At 37.1% G+C, this 14,789-nt stretch overlaps 1 protein-coding gene across 4 annotated transcripts in view; it reads right to left on the bottom strand.

The window, feature by feature from the left end:
* Positions 1 to 14,789, bottom strand: part of LOC126416805 (eyes absent homolog 2) — a 763,097-nt gene that overhangs the window by 14,558 nt on the left and 733,750 nt on the right. For all 4 annotated transcript variants that reach the window (XM_050084676.1, XM_050084679.1, XM_050084675.1 and 1 more), the window contains 4 exons: positions 8,249 to 8,420; positions 6,221 to 6,483; positions 5,993 to 6,082; positions 2,283 to 2,502 (listed from right to left, as the gene is read on the bottom strand). In XM_050084676.1, coding sequence (XP_049940633.1) covers positions 2,283 to 2,502; positions 5,993 to 6,082; positions 6,221 to 6,483; positions 8,249 to 8,420 — 745 coding nt within the window. The remainder of the gene's footprint in view (positions 1 to 2,282; positions 2,503 to 5,992; positions 6,083 to 6,220; positions 6,484 to 8,248; positions 8,421 to 14,789) is intronic.

The raw sequence follows: 14,789 nt of genomic DNA, 5'->3' as shown, positions 1-14,789 counted from the left end.
GGATTCAACTCGGCGTCAATGGATGGCCACAATTTTCTCCAGCTCTTCATTATGGTAGCACTCTCCACTTTATCCCATGCTTTGGCTGCTTGGAAAACAACATCACATATGTTAATTGCTTTCCATGCCTTCAGCATAGTCTGAATAGAGTCATTTTCACTTTCATTCAGCAAGGAGATGAGCTCTTTTCTCACTGCTGGTACAAATGTTTCATGGAACCACCAAAAGAATATTTGTCTGTCCATACACGTTTTCTTCTAAGCACAATACTGCACTGGTAGAGTATTTATGTCAGCATGTTGAAAACAATGTGGATTTTGGAATTTTCCAGTCACCGTAAGTGGTAGTTTATGACTTCCATTTGCATTACAACATGCCGTTAATGTTACATGCTGTTTCTGTTGCTTATAACCATGAGCTTCCTTCTCATTCTTGGCAGCTTATGTTTTTGAAGGAAGCATCTTGTAAAAGAGTCCTGTTTCATCAGCATTATACAAGACATCAGCAATTAAATCTTCTTCCTCTATTATCTTCCGTATCTTGTTTACAAACTCATCAGCATCCCTATCGTTAGCTGAGCAGGTTTCCCTGGTGACTGTCAGCTGCTGAATGCCATGTTGTTTTTTCCAGTTTGATAGCCAACCTTCGCTCAGAAACAAGTTCCTACCACCAAGTTGTTTGTTAAATGCAGCTGCTTTTTCCTTTTTAATCAGGCCACTGACTGGAATTCCTTTACTGTGTTGTTGTATGAACCGTCTATAAACAGCTACGTCCAGTTCTTCATTCTCACTCTTTCACATAATCTTCCATTTTCCCAACTCACTATCCATTTGTGTTGAGTACTACTGAATAACATCATCTTTCTTCTTGATGTCATAAATAGCTGCTCGTCCAACACTGAACTCAGCAGCAATGGCTTTCTGCAAAGAACCTCGATTTAACTTATCTAAAATTTTCAGTTTCTGCTTGAGGTCTAGTGTAACATGTTTCCTTTTAGAAGACATGATTCTGAACTGTAAAGAAAGCTACAATTTCAAATACAGTATATAAAGCATTGTTTAACTAAGCATTGTTGCACACAATAATTCATTGTGCACATGTTTTTAGATGTGCACCAAATTACTGTGAGGCTGGACTACTGAGGGCCAGATTAGTATGAGTCTAGTGTACTTGAATATGTTACAAAGTGACCTGTCAATTGAGGAGACCTGGAATGATGCCTTTATGGATCTCTTCAACCACAGTTGTTTTATCACAATTATTTTGTACTGGTAATTGTTGACATTTGGAAAGATCAGTCTGGACAAACACAATATCAGAAGTAAATGCAACTATCCAGCAACATGGTGATGTGTTCTCTAACATTTGGGCAATGTCAAAACAGAGTGTCTCTACTGAACTGTCACTGTGTATTTGCTGTGGTTTGTCCAGATTATTCATAAACACTAGTTGCTAACAACATAAAATATATAATTGGTTGTTGGGCTGAGTCCATTCATATTCCTACAAAGATATGCTGATCATGAAAAATATGAAAGAAATTGCTGGATATCATTTGTACCAAATTTCTGAAATTTACATACTCCCAATGTAATGGAACAGCTTGAAAATATTTGCTCACAGGCCAATGAAAGCCCATACTTTACTCTCATTAACATTCTGGATAATTTCACTCAATTTCCCCAGCCATAGTGCTCACTAAGTATGAATTACACTGAACTTTTTGCTTAAAAACTGATACAGGTGATATAGCTCTCAGTGAATACTGCAGTAAATAAAGTTCTGGCAGTGTGTAAATACTTAAAGAGCAAAGAGAACCATTCACCCAACAGCAGAAGTGTTGCGTCGTCAAAACACACACACACACACACACACACACACACACACACACACACACACACACAGAGAGAGAGAGAGAGAGAGAGAGAGAGAGAGAGAGAGAGAAAGGGGGGAGGGGAAGAGTATGTTGTGTGTGTGTGTGTGTGTGTGTGTGTGTGTGTGTGTGTCACATGCGCATACTCTGGCTCATCAAAGGATTGCTTCAAAAAGCTAGCAACATTTTTTTTGTTTCTGTCAATGAATCAATGGTTCTGCTATTCAGTGAGTGGTCTGTTTTCTTCATAAAGTAATTTACATTCTCACTGAACACTGATGTTTAAGGAATGAAATTTTAGATCACCATATTTATCACAATCCCCCCACACTTCCAGCCATTTTGGTAACAGCTCCTCAACAATGATAAAATAAATCTAACAAAATACAATATACAAACATACACTCACCTCCAACACTATTGCGATAATTGTTGTACATATCTTTAATCTTTCGATAACGGAATGCTAGCTTACGCATCCAGTCAACACCACCTCGAACACCTGTAGCTAAGCACAGATTGCCGTTGCTGGCTGCTGCATGGAAACCATCAGTTCCAAAGTTGTAAGTGCTAAGATCCTGCCCATTATCATCTGAAGAGACATCATCTATGTGCACCTGATCACAATCCTGAAACATGAATGAAAAGTAATCAACTTTGGTTTAAGACATTAAGCTTTTCATTATTTTAGATAATGGTAATATCTTGGGTAAACTATTTGCACTTTAATGCATTTCCAAGAAGAAATAATTTTTTATGTTTAAATTAATCATGACAGTTTATTTTTCATTCTTCACTTTAGCTAGTGAAGGAATTAGGTGAGTCCCTCGTTCTTTTTCATTTGTCAGCTAGAGACTTATTTTATCAGTCCACCTCACTTTCTCTGCTCTGTATGAGGATTTTCTCAATACAAAATTCCGCAAACACAATTTTTAGTTACAATTGCTTGTTTACTTCTTCTTGTAAAGTGTGTGTTATTTTATCACTTCTACTCAGGTGTATAATATGACATCTGGGCACAATCCAAGCACTCATCTGAAGCAGTGTGGAAAACATAAAAAAATTCAGCTTCACATTTGGTATTTTCATCTGGGTCTATGACCTATTAATTGAGTTATACTCAACATTTTCCACAACAGTTAATAACAACTTATTTGTACTCTTAGGAGCAGCTTAGTCATTGCATGATGTTAATGTACAATGTACATAGTTAATGTACAATGTTTTTATTAACTAGTGCAAGGTCAGAATTCATTTGTCTTGCTTTCTTTTTTGTATTTATTTATCTACTTTGTATTGCAGTGATCCATCTTTGGAATATATCAAGGGATATGAAATGTGTCTGACAAGTTTGTTTTGGTTATATTCTATGATATTATGTAATAGTACTAAAAATTTCATATTAAGGTATCTACAACTTAGGTTCTATTACAGAAAAATAAAGTACATAATCATGTTTAGATCAAGTTTTAAATATATATGCGCCAAATGTGTGTGAAAGTACCTGAGTGCTATGCATATTCACTTACATGAAATTATTATTTTTACATTAAAATTTCAATTTATTGCTTGATTCTAACAGTAATGTTGATACTCTGATATGTATTTTGAAATATTTACTTTGTGACATTGATATTTGTTGGACAGAAGTTCTGTTTATTAATGTAACTGCTGTGCCCTTGACACAAGTGGTACACAGCATTAGACTTCAGAGGGCGACACAGTCCACACAATCTCAGTGTGGTGGCACTCATAGTATGCTCAGTTGTTCCCTAGATGGCACACATACTGGGAATGTTATGTTGATAATCGTTATTTCAGATCCATCTAATCACAAATGAATAAATCAAATTTTTTGTGTCATATGCATTTCAGCTTTATTATTTGCAAGGCATCTTCAGTGGCAAATTTCAGAGATCTTGGTCTACCCGGGTTCTTTTTCCTGTTTTACAGCTGTTCTTCTGATTTTTGCCACATGAACATCTGTTTTCACAGAGCTAAGAAATGATAGTTTGTTTGCTTGATGTTATATCGAAGTTCATTTGCTTACTTGATGTTATATCAATGTTCATTTCCTAGTGCTGTGAAAACAAAATTTTGTAGGGCAGAACCAGAAGAAGAGCAGCTATAAAGCAGGGCTGGCCACAGTGGCCGAGTGGTTCTAGGCACTTCAGTCTAGAACCGTACAATTGCTATGGTCACAGATTTGAATCCTGCCTTGGGCATGGATGCGTGTGACATCCTTAAGTTAGTTAGGTTTAAGTAGTTCTAAGTTCTAGGGGACTGATGACCACAGATGTTAAGTCCCAAAGTGCTCAGAGCCATTTGAACTATTTTTGTAAAGCAGGAAAAACAACACATGTAGTCCAGAATCTATGAAACATACTACTTAAGATGCCTTGCAAATGATGAAGGTGATATGTGTGTGAAAAGAAAAATTTGAGTTATTCAGTTATGATTACACAGATCCAAAGTAACAATTATCAACATAATATTACATTCAGCTGAGGATGACAGGACAACAAATAGTTAGCAATGATACCAGTAACTAGTTTATGCTTCTGTTACAAGACATTAAGTCCATTCATCCACCGAAAGTTATGTATGCCTCTACACTGTGAGCTGAAACCTGAGATTATCTGATGCAGGTGTCAAATAAATTGCTGTTGCACATTCATATGCTGACACCAAGGCAACACCCAGCCAGTCGCCTGCAGTTCCAGTAGTCTTTGGTTGCCTACAGTGGTTTGATAGCTCTCATCTACAGCCATCAGTTGCCGACCAGTTCTAATCATCAGATGATTAACTCCGAGTGTTGAAGATTGATCAAAGTGATATTCGAAGGGATTATCAGATGGAAGACTGAACTTATGAACTCTTTCATAGCAGTCCAAACTGAACTTCAATAGATTAGTTAGGCTTCATCTTCTGTGTTAGGTTAGATTAGATTCACAACTTTTGCATGAGTACCACACTTTCTCAACAAAGCAAAAGTTGAATACACTCTATGTACATTGTTTTAATAAACGATATTGTTTCTCATGTGTCGCCACAAGAAATCTGTTTTAGAGAATTGCCCTATGGCATGAATGTTGTAAGCATGCAAGTAAGCCACTTTCCTATGGCCATGGAACTCAGTAGCTGGGGGTTTGCTGCCTATTACCTTTACATTGAACATCTAATTTATTGGTGAATACAACAGTAAATGACTGACTTAGTCCAGAAATACAGATTATAAGAAACTGGACTTATTCACTCCAATACCATTAATATGAAATTTATGTTTACACAATTTGATTATCAACACCTTCTGGTTTGGTAGTATTACTCATTTATTAAGCTGTTTTATTATTATTTTATTCAAATAGAGACTTTTAATAAAATATTGAGGACTTATGAGTACTAAGTCTAGGTTCTAAAGGAAAGAGAGAGATCTGATCCCAGTAACTGATGCCTTGTTATCATTCTGCAGTTGTAAGGAATATGAAATGCAATAACTGATAGTCATAAGCACCAAAGCCAGTCTTGTGCTTCAGAAATATGTGTGTATCTTTTATGCAAGTCTTAGTGTCAAAGAGTGACGGAATTGTCTATGGCAGTGATGACTGATAGCAACATCAGGGGCGGACATCTGATTTCCAAGTTTCCCATTATCATCCACACACCTGTAACATTTACACTTTCCATTCCACCTTGTACCACTGAATGGTTAATTTATGGTATTTCACTAATGTCATTGGTGATTTACTGATCATATTACATTTAATTTGTAAGGGCACATGAGATCATTTGAACCAACACTATTACATAATGGAGTGATTCTCTGCTTAATTCATAGAAAGTGCAACAAAAATGTAAAATTAAAAACAAAACACTTAGAAAAATACAACAGATTTACCATATTTGATACAACAAATAATAATTGCCTGCATATAATTTTAGAAAGTGATCAGTATTAATTGCTGAGCCATTTTCATATACTGTAAACAATAGTACAACTACATCTGTTCCCTTATAAATTGCCAATCATGATTGTCTTCAAACTTTCTTGGAATATAAACATTAAAAAAGGATTTAAATGGATTAGATTTACTGCTAAGATGAGTTAGTATACTTTACCTCCACATCATTGAAGAAAAAATGTGTGTCTGCAAGATTGAACACCAGTTCCTCCATTCTGAATCCAAGCTGTGCAACTGTCTGAGCATCCTGTAACAGTAAGTTCTTCATTGTATTTTTGCATGTATACTATGCCTAATTTACAATGTTCAGGACTTTAATCAATTTCAGAACATAGGTCATTTGAGGCTATCACTGGACATCTACATGCATTTATCAACAGCTTACCTTGCCATAACGGGAGGCATAAGTGCCAGTGAGAAGAGAGTGGAAAATAATTATGGTTTCATCAAGATCCCAGATGAATACTCTCTCTAAGCTGCTCTCTGGGTTGCTGGGGGAAGGGTTATTCTGTCTTCTCCCTCGACCTCTACTAGACCTAGAGGAACCTTCTCCTCCATTTCCTTCCCTGTTTCTCCGAGACCCATTTGAATCTGTTTTGAGGGGTGATGCTGGCCCGTTTTCTGACAGATGGAAGCTTCCAGGACTCTCTGTAAGACATTAAAATATTACGAATCACAACACATGTTCAAATGACATGTTACTACCTGATTTGACAGATCTTTTGGCTCTAAGATAGGCGCTAGGTTTACTGGAACATTACATCTTTTTATGTAGCTTAAAATAAAATAAAAATATATTTTATGGGTCTTGTACATGTGCAGCCCACAGAATTGCAGATGAAAAAATGTCAATAAACAGGGAATACCTGAATGGTACCTCTAGCAAGATCATAGCAATTTTGTCACCATTGTTGTCCAGCTAAACACAGTCTCTAATAGCCACGTTGTACCTGAGGTTTTAAACTATACTTATTCCCTTTCAGAATTCACATAGCGATATTATAAGCTAATTTTGTAGAGGAGCTGCAATTTTCAAGAGTCTTTCCAAAAATGTACAGGTTTCCCAACAATAAGATCCATACGTCAATTACATTACATATTTTTTTTTGTAAATACAGCAAGGGAAGTTCTAGCAGAATTCAAATAGTTTAGGAGTAAAGGAGACCAGTCACCAAACAACACAAGTGTTGAGTAGGTAACAGGCAAACACAAAAGAGAAAGAAAACTTCCTAGCCTTTGGAACAGATCCTTTGTCATGTTACACACACACACACACACACACACACACACACACACACACACACACACACCACACACACACACTCTTGTGCCCCTACATTGTGCAGGCTGGACACAATATCTACATCTGAGTGGTCAGCGTGACTCACGGGTTTGATTCCTGATACTGCCAGGGATTTTTCCGTGGTGAGAGGAGGGAACAGATTGCACACATCCTTGAGATGCCAACTGAGAAGCTACTTAACTAAGTAGTAGCAGCACCAGTTCTGCTACCCCAACAATGGATGGAAAGCCGTGTGCTGATCCACACCCCTCACCCATACCACATCTCGATGATGCCTTAGGCTGAGGATGAGATATGGTCAGCTGAATATGACGCCCTTCTGCGGCCAAAATGGCAGTGTTCATCCTCCTCCTTTTATTCTGTGTGTTGAGCTGGCACAATATAAAGTGTGTGTGTGTGTGTGTGTGTGTGTGTGTGTGTGTGTACTCTAGCTCAATTTATCAATATTATGAGATATGAGAAGGAAAGTTGCCACTCACCACATAGAGGATAAGCTGAGTTGCTGAATTGCGAAAGTCTTTTTGTTGTGCATATCTGTGACTCCGCTATATGGTGAGTGGCAACTTTTCTTCTCATAATATTGTTACATTCCATCATGGATTTTCCATATTTTGACCTAGGTCAATTTATGCTGTACCAAAACCATACCACATTTTCTTATGCACTTTTGTGCATAAAATTGCATTTGTATGTCTATATTTTGATGTTATTATTTATTATGTGGACCACAAACACTTGCCAATCATTTTGTATCTATTTTGCAACTCTTCATATACTTAATACATTCTCCACAGAAGACAGCACGCTTGATGTTACAACCATTTATGACAATGAAACTTCCTGCAAACCAAGATAATAGCTACTACTTGAAATCCTGTACCTTTCTTCCAGCGTAGTGAACTATATCTGTATTAAATCCCATCTAGAGTTCAATAAAACACAGGATTCAAACTAATTACCATTATGGCCTGTATCAACACACAGAAGTATTACTTTAAGCACAAGCAAATGCAATGATTGTATCAGTTTCAGCAAGGTTTCTGCATCAACTGAAGAAAAAAATATGTATTACACACTCATCAAAATGTAATTTGTATCACATATATTTACCTGTTAAAGTAGGTGTGGCGAGCTGGTAAGTGGAAGTCCCCATGCTCCCAGCACTGCTTGCTGAACTTGAGCTTGACATGTAAGGTGAGTAATTTGGTGAAAAGTAGCTAGTAGGATACTGTACAGTTTGATGGCTTGCATACGAGTTGCCATAAGTGCTGTAATCGAGACTCTGGAAGTAGAAATGAAAATGTTATTTTATTCATAGCTGTAATTTTCAGTAACTGTAGTATATACTTCAGAACAAAATTCAAATATATTTGCAACTGACAATTGAATTTTATTCTGAAATGAGAAATGTATAAGACTGACTTTATTTATTACCCCTTAAAGCTGTAACTGTGAAACATAGAAGCACTGTACAATTAAAACATTAATGATCATTAAAAATTCTCTAATGTGTTGAAGCCATGTCTAAGAACACTCTTCAAAATAAGAGTGAGCCATTGCACTGTAGTGACTACAGCACTATTGAGATCACTTTGCTGACAAATTTCTGATTAAATATTACCTGTATGATGAAATTGTGAATAGTGTGCACACCTATGGCTGATTAGAGAACTTTTTTACACATACGTGTCTTATTATTTGCCTGCCCATCTCCGTCCCCATTTTCCCCTTGAATATTTTCATCTGGATCAGTTTTTGCTACTAGTTGTGATACACACTATGTACAAATCATTCTCTTGGGCATCCCTCAGCTTGGTGCCACAAGTGGTCACTACTTAATTTGTGTTACTTGGGTCTCAAACCAGTCCTGAACACAACATACTCATACAGAGAGGGCATCAGTAGAATGAATATGTTACATGACAGCTAACTTCAATGCAGGAATAAAGTAATGCCAGGAGAAAGATCCTGCATTCATTTCAATGTGGGGTGCTGAGTGACTCTGACTGTCCCTTTTGTTTTTCTCAATTCATCGCATCACTTTGTTTCTCTTACATTACTTTTCTGCTTCCATTAAATGTATCATTAACTACAAATGCTCTACATTCATTTACTATCTGTCTTTTGCATGCAACAGACAGTCTGATTATTTCAGACATCACTAGTGTATGCATCATATGATCTCATTCAGTATTACAAAGAGAAGTCACAGTGTCACATCCAATACATCTAACCAGACACTGAACACACAGACAGGGAATTTCATCAGTGACCAAAACAGACTATATTACAAGTATGTACTTCAGGACAGTGTTCTAACTTTTATATGCCTGTATCAGAAAAGATAAATCTTAACATTAATTTAAATCCTTGCAGGTTTCAAGTACGTTTAACAACTAAACTTCATCATGTCAAAATACTATATTCACAGCTAATAGGTATTTTTATTTAGCCTTATGTCCCACAAGCATATTCAAAATCATAGATCATGCACATAATGTCAGAAATCAGTACTTCCAACAACAGACTTAAGGCAATATGGGATGTAGTGGAGAGAGAGAGACAGGACAACCAGCCACAGAACAAAACAACAGCACTACTGAACTGAATGGAAGGGCTATAAACTATAAGTCACAGATAGCAAATCCATTTAATAATCATTTCTTAAATGTAGTAGCAAGCACAGGGACAAACAGTTTAAGAGAAAAATCACAGCAGTATGTTGAAAATGTAACTTCCATAAAATTCAATCTTAGGAATGTATCACCAACTTCTCCTTCTGAAATTAAGAAAACTATATGTTCTTTCAAAAATAAAGGCTCATCTGGTTTTGATGATGTTTCCAAAATAGTACTAAAAATTTGTCCCCATGTAATACGTCCAGTCTTATCTGAAATATGTAATGCATAACTACCTCAAGGCATTTTTCCAGGGAGACTGAAACATGCCATTGTTAAACCACTCTTTAAGAAAGGTGATAAGACTTTTTTTACTTCTGACATCATTCTCCAAAATTTTTGAGAAGGTGATACATTCTAGAATAGTCTCATATCTTAGCAGCAATAGTATCCTTGGCAAATTCCAGTTTGGTTTCAGAAGGGTTGCTCTACTGAGAATGCCATTTACACCAGGTTTTACAAGCATGAAATAATAAAATAGCGGTGGTTGGTATTTTTTGCAACCTCTCTAAGGCATTTGACTGCATGAATCACAGGATTCTCCTAGATAAATTAACATTTTATGGGATTGATGGTATAGCCAACAAATGGATACTATCATATCTAACCAAAAGAATGCAGGAAGTTGCACTCAGTAATTCATGCAATATAGTCCAGGGACATAATTCTGACTCAGTAGAAATCAGATATGGGGTCCCCAAGGTTCAATCTTAGGTCCACTACTGTTCCTCATCTATGTAAACAATCTGCTGTCGAGTATACAACAATCATTATTAGTTCTTTTTGTAGATGACACTGGTACTGTAATCAATCCAAGCATACATACAGATACAGGAGAGATGGTAAACAAAGTTCTTAAAAGTATCATTGACTGGTTTTCTATGAATCGTATCACCCTTAATTTTAAAAAGATGTAACACATTCAGCTCTGCACACCCAAAGGTATTACACCAATGGCGACTGATGACCTCAGAAGTTAAGTCCCATAGTGCTCAGAGCCATACATCAATGGCAAGTGCAACAAAATTGTGAGGAAATAATAAACAGGGTGGAAACTTTAATAAGAATTCAAACTGGGAAAAAAAAATTTGGAACTCTGAAACAACTTAGTTCAACCACAGTGCAGATCGAAACATTACTACTCTTGGGGAGAGACAAATTCGTATGCTGACATATTTTCATTCAATAATGTGATATGATTAACTGATCTGGCCTTGTAACATTAACCAAAACAGTCTTGCTGTGCTGGTACTGCGAATGGCTGAATGCAAGGGGACATTACAGCCATAATTTTTCCCGAGGGCATGCAGCTTTACTGTATGGTTAAATGATGATGGCGTCCTCTTGGGTAAAATATTTTGGAGGTAAAATAGTCCCCCATTCAGATCTCTGGGTGGGGACTACTCAGGAGGACATAGTTATCAGGAGAAACAAACGCGTTATATGGATCGGAGTGTGGAATGCCAGATCCCTTAATCGGGCAGGTAGGTTAGAATATTTAAAAAGGGAAATGGATAGGTTAAAGCTGGATATAGTGGGAATTAGTGAAGTTTGGTGGCAGGAGGAACAAGACTTTTGGTCAGGTGAATACAAGGTTATAAATACAAAATCAAATAGGGGTAATGCAGGAGTAGGTTTAATAATGAGTAAAAAAATAGGAGTGCGGGTCAACTACTACAAACAGCATAGTGAACGCATTATTGTGGCCAAGATGGACACAAAGCCCACACCTACTACAGTAGTACAAGTTTATATGCCAACTAGCTCTGCAGATGATGAAGAAATTGATGAAATGAATGATGAGATAAAAGAAATTAGTCAGGTAGTGAAAGGAGACGATAATTTAATAGTCATGGGTGACTGGAATTCGATAGTAGGAAAAGGGAGAGAAGGAAACATAGTAGATGAATATGGATTGGGGCTAAGAAATGAAAGAGGAAGCCGTCTGGTAGAATTTTTCACAGAGCATAACTTAATCATAGCTAACACTTTGTTCAAGAATCATAAAAGAAGGTTGTATACATGGAAGAACCCTGCAGATACTAGAAGGTTTCAGATAGATTATATAATGGTAAGACAGAGATTTAGGAACCAGGTTTTAAATTGTAAGACATTTCCAGGGGCAGATGTGGACACTGACCACAATCTATTGGCTATGAACTGTAGATTAAAACTGAAGATACTGCAAAAAGGTGGGAATTTAAGGAGATGGGGCCTTGATAAACTGACTAAACCAGAGGTTGTACAGAGTTTCAGGGAGAGCATAAGGGAACAATTGACAGGAATGGGGGAAAGAAATACAGTAGAAGAAGAATGGGTAGCTTTGAAGGGTGAAGTAGTGAAGGCAGCAGAGGATCAAGTAGGTAAAAAATCGAGGGCTAGTAGAAATCCTTGGGTAACAGAAAAAATATTGAATTTAACTGATGAAAGGAGAAAATATAAAAATGCAGTAAATGAAGCACGCAAAAAGGAATACAAATGTCTCAAAAATGAGATCGACAGGAAGTGCAAAATGGCTAAGCAGGCATGGCTAGAGGACAAAGGTAAGGATGTAGACGCTTATCTCAGTAGGGGTAAGATAGATACTGCCTACAGGAAAATTAAAGAGACCTTTGGAGAAACAAGAACCACTTGTATGAATATCTAGAGCTCAGATGAAAACCCAGTTCTAAGCAAAGAAGAGAAAGCAGAAAGGTGGAAGGAGTATATAGAGGGTCTATACAAGGGCAATGTACTGGAGGGTAATATAATGGAAATGGAAGAGGATGTAGATGAAGATGAAATGGGAGATATGATACTGCGTAAGGAGCCGGTCGCGGTGGTCTAGTAGTTCTGGGCGCGCAGTCTGGAACCGCGCGACTGCTACGGTCGCAGGTTCGAATCCTGCCTCGGGCATGGATGTGTGTAATGTCCTTAGGTTAGTTAGGTTTAAGTAGTTCTAAGTTCTAGGGGACTGATAACCACAGTAGTTAAGTCCCATAGTGCTCAGAGCCATTTGAACCATTTGATACTGCATAAGGAGTTTGACAGAGCACTGAAAGATCTGAGTCGTAGCAAGGCTCTGGGAGTAGACAACATTCCATTAGAACTACTGACAGCCTTGGGAGAGCCAGTCCTGACAAAACGCTACCACCCGGTGAGCAAGATGTATGAGGCAGGCAAAATACCCTCAGACTTCAAGAAGAATATAGTAATTCCAATCCCAAAGAAAGCAGGTGTTGACAGATGTGAAAATTACCAAACTATCAGTTTAATAGGTCACAGCTGTAAAATACTAACGTGAATTCTTTACAGATGAATGGAAAAACTGGTAGATACCGACTTCGGGGAAGATCAGTTTGGATTCCGTAGAAATATTGGAACACGTGAGGCAATACTGACCCTACGACTTATCTTAGAAGAAAGATTAAGGAAAGGCAAACCTACATTCCTAGCATTTGTAGACTTAGAGAAAGCTTTTGACAATGTTGACTGGAATACTCTCTTTCAAATTCTAAAGGTGGCAGGGGTAAAATACAGGGAGCAAAAGGCTATTTACAATTTGTATAGAAACCAGATGGCAGTTATAAGAGTCGAGGGGTATGAAAGGGAAGCAGTGGTTGGGAAGGGAGTGAGACAAGAAGAAGGGATCGGTTGGTAGAACATGTTCTGAGGCATCAAGGGATCACCAATTTAGTATTGGAGGGCAGCGTGGAGGGTTAAAATCGTAGAGGGAGACCAAGAGAAGAATTATTATTAATGTAATGTGCAGAAGGTGGTGGGTAGGAATTACTAACTCACATATGTATCTTTTTTCTTTTAGTAAAAATGTTCAGAATATAACCGTAAGTATGAATTAATTTGTGATGTGAATGTATAATGACTCATTCCACATGATTACAATCTAGCATGCAAAATGATCCATGGAACATGTTACTAACTAACAAATTTTATGGAACATTGGTACTACATTTTATTTGGCTTCTTCAATCTTTTTGTCACTGAATAAGTTTTTTTCAACTTTACTTTGTCTTATCATCTTGTTTCTTTTATCCTTCTTCTTCTTGTTCTTCTTCCTCTTCTTCTTTTTGCTTTCACCATTTCTTTGAATGCATCTTTTAAGAAGTATTGTCTTCTTAGCCAGAGTATTAGCCAGTTTTTAAATCACCTTATTACATCTTGCAGAATTTCTTTTCTTCCAGCAACATTTTATCACTTACTCTTTTTTAATTCTTTCTGTTCAACTTACCCTCTGTAAATTCCTAAATGCTCATGTCTCAAAGCTTCTAATCAATTTTTGTATTCCTTCTTCTTCAGCTATACTTTTTCCCCTCACAAAACCATGCTATACATAAATCATTTGGCCTTTTTATAAATTGTAGGTTCAATTTTATTTATAGCAGCTCCATCTTTCTGTTAGTTGTTTGCTTGGTCACCATAATTATGATTATTATTACTTAACTAACATGTCAAATCTTCCTTGGCTAAAGAACCTAAATATGCATGAGGTGTGTGAGATATTTTATTTACCAAACTTTTAATTTTTTTGAAACAAAAATATTGTCCCCTTCAATTTAATTCCATTCAGCAGCTATACACTGTTGCAGATGTTGTTCCCAGCCTTGGTAGCAGCACTGAAAGGCTTCAACTGGAAGATCCTTCACCATGTTCGTCACATTATTTTGAGTGGGCTTAAGAGTCCCAAATGATGTCCTTTTAAGATATTTTTCAATTTTGGGAAAATAAAGAAAATCACAAGGACTCAGATCAGGTGAATTAGGGGACTGTGGAAAAAAAGGAATACCTTTTGAGGTCAAAAATTCCATGATGGAAGTGACCACGTGACATAGGACGTTGTCGTGATGCAGCATCCACTTGTCTGCCTAGTCTGGTCTCACTTGGTTAACCCTTCCCCTGAACGTTTCAAGGACATCTTTTTAAAACACTTGGGTGAAACTTTGTCCTAGAGGAAAATCTCACAAGGGCATGCACAT

This window comes from Schistocerca serialis, chromosome 8, assembly GCF_023864345.2.
Source record: "Schistocerca serialis cubense isolate TAMUIC-IGC-003099 chromosome 8, iqSchSeri2.2, whole genome shotgun sequence".
NCBI lineage: Eukaryota > Metazoa > Arthropoda > Insecta > Orthoptera > Acrididae > Schistocerca > Schistocerca serialis.
Note: the sequence above shows the minus strand (reverse complement) of the source record. Positions and strands in the feature narration are given on the sequence as shown.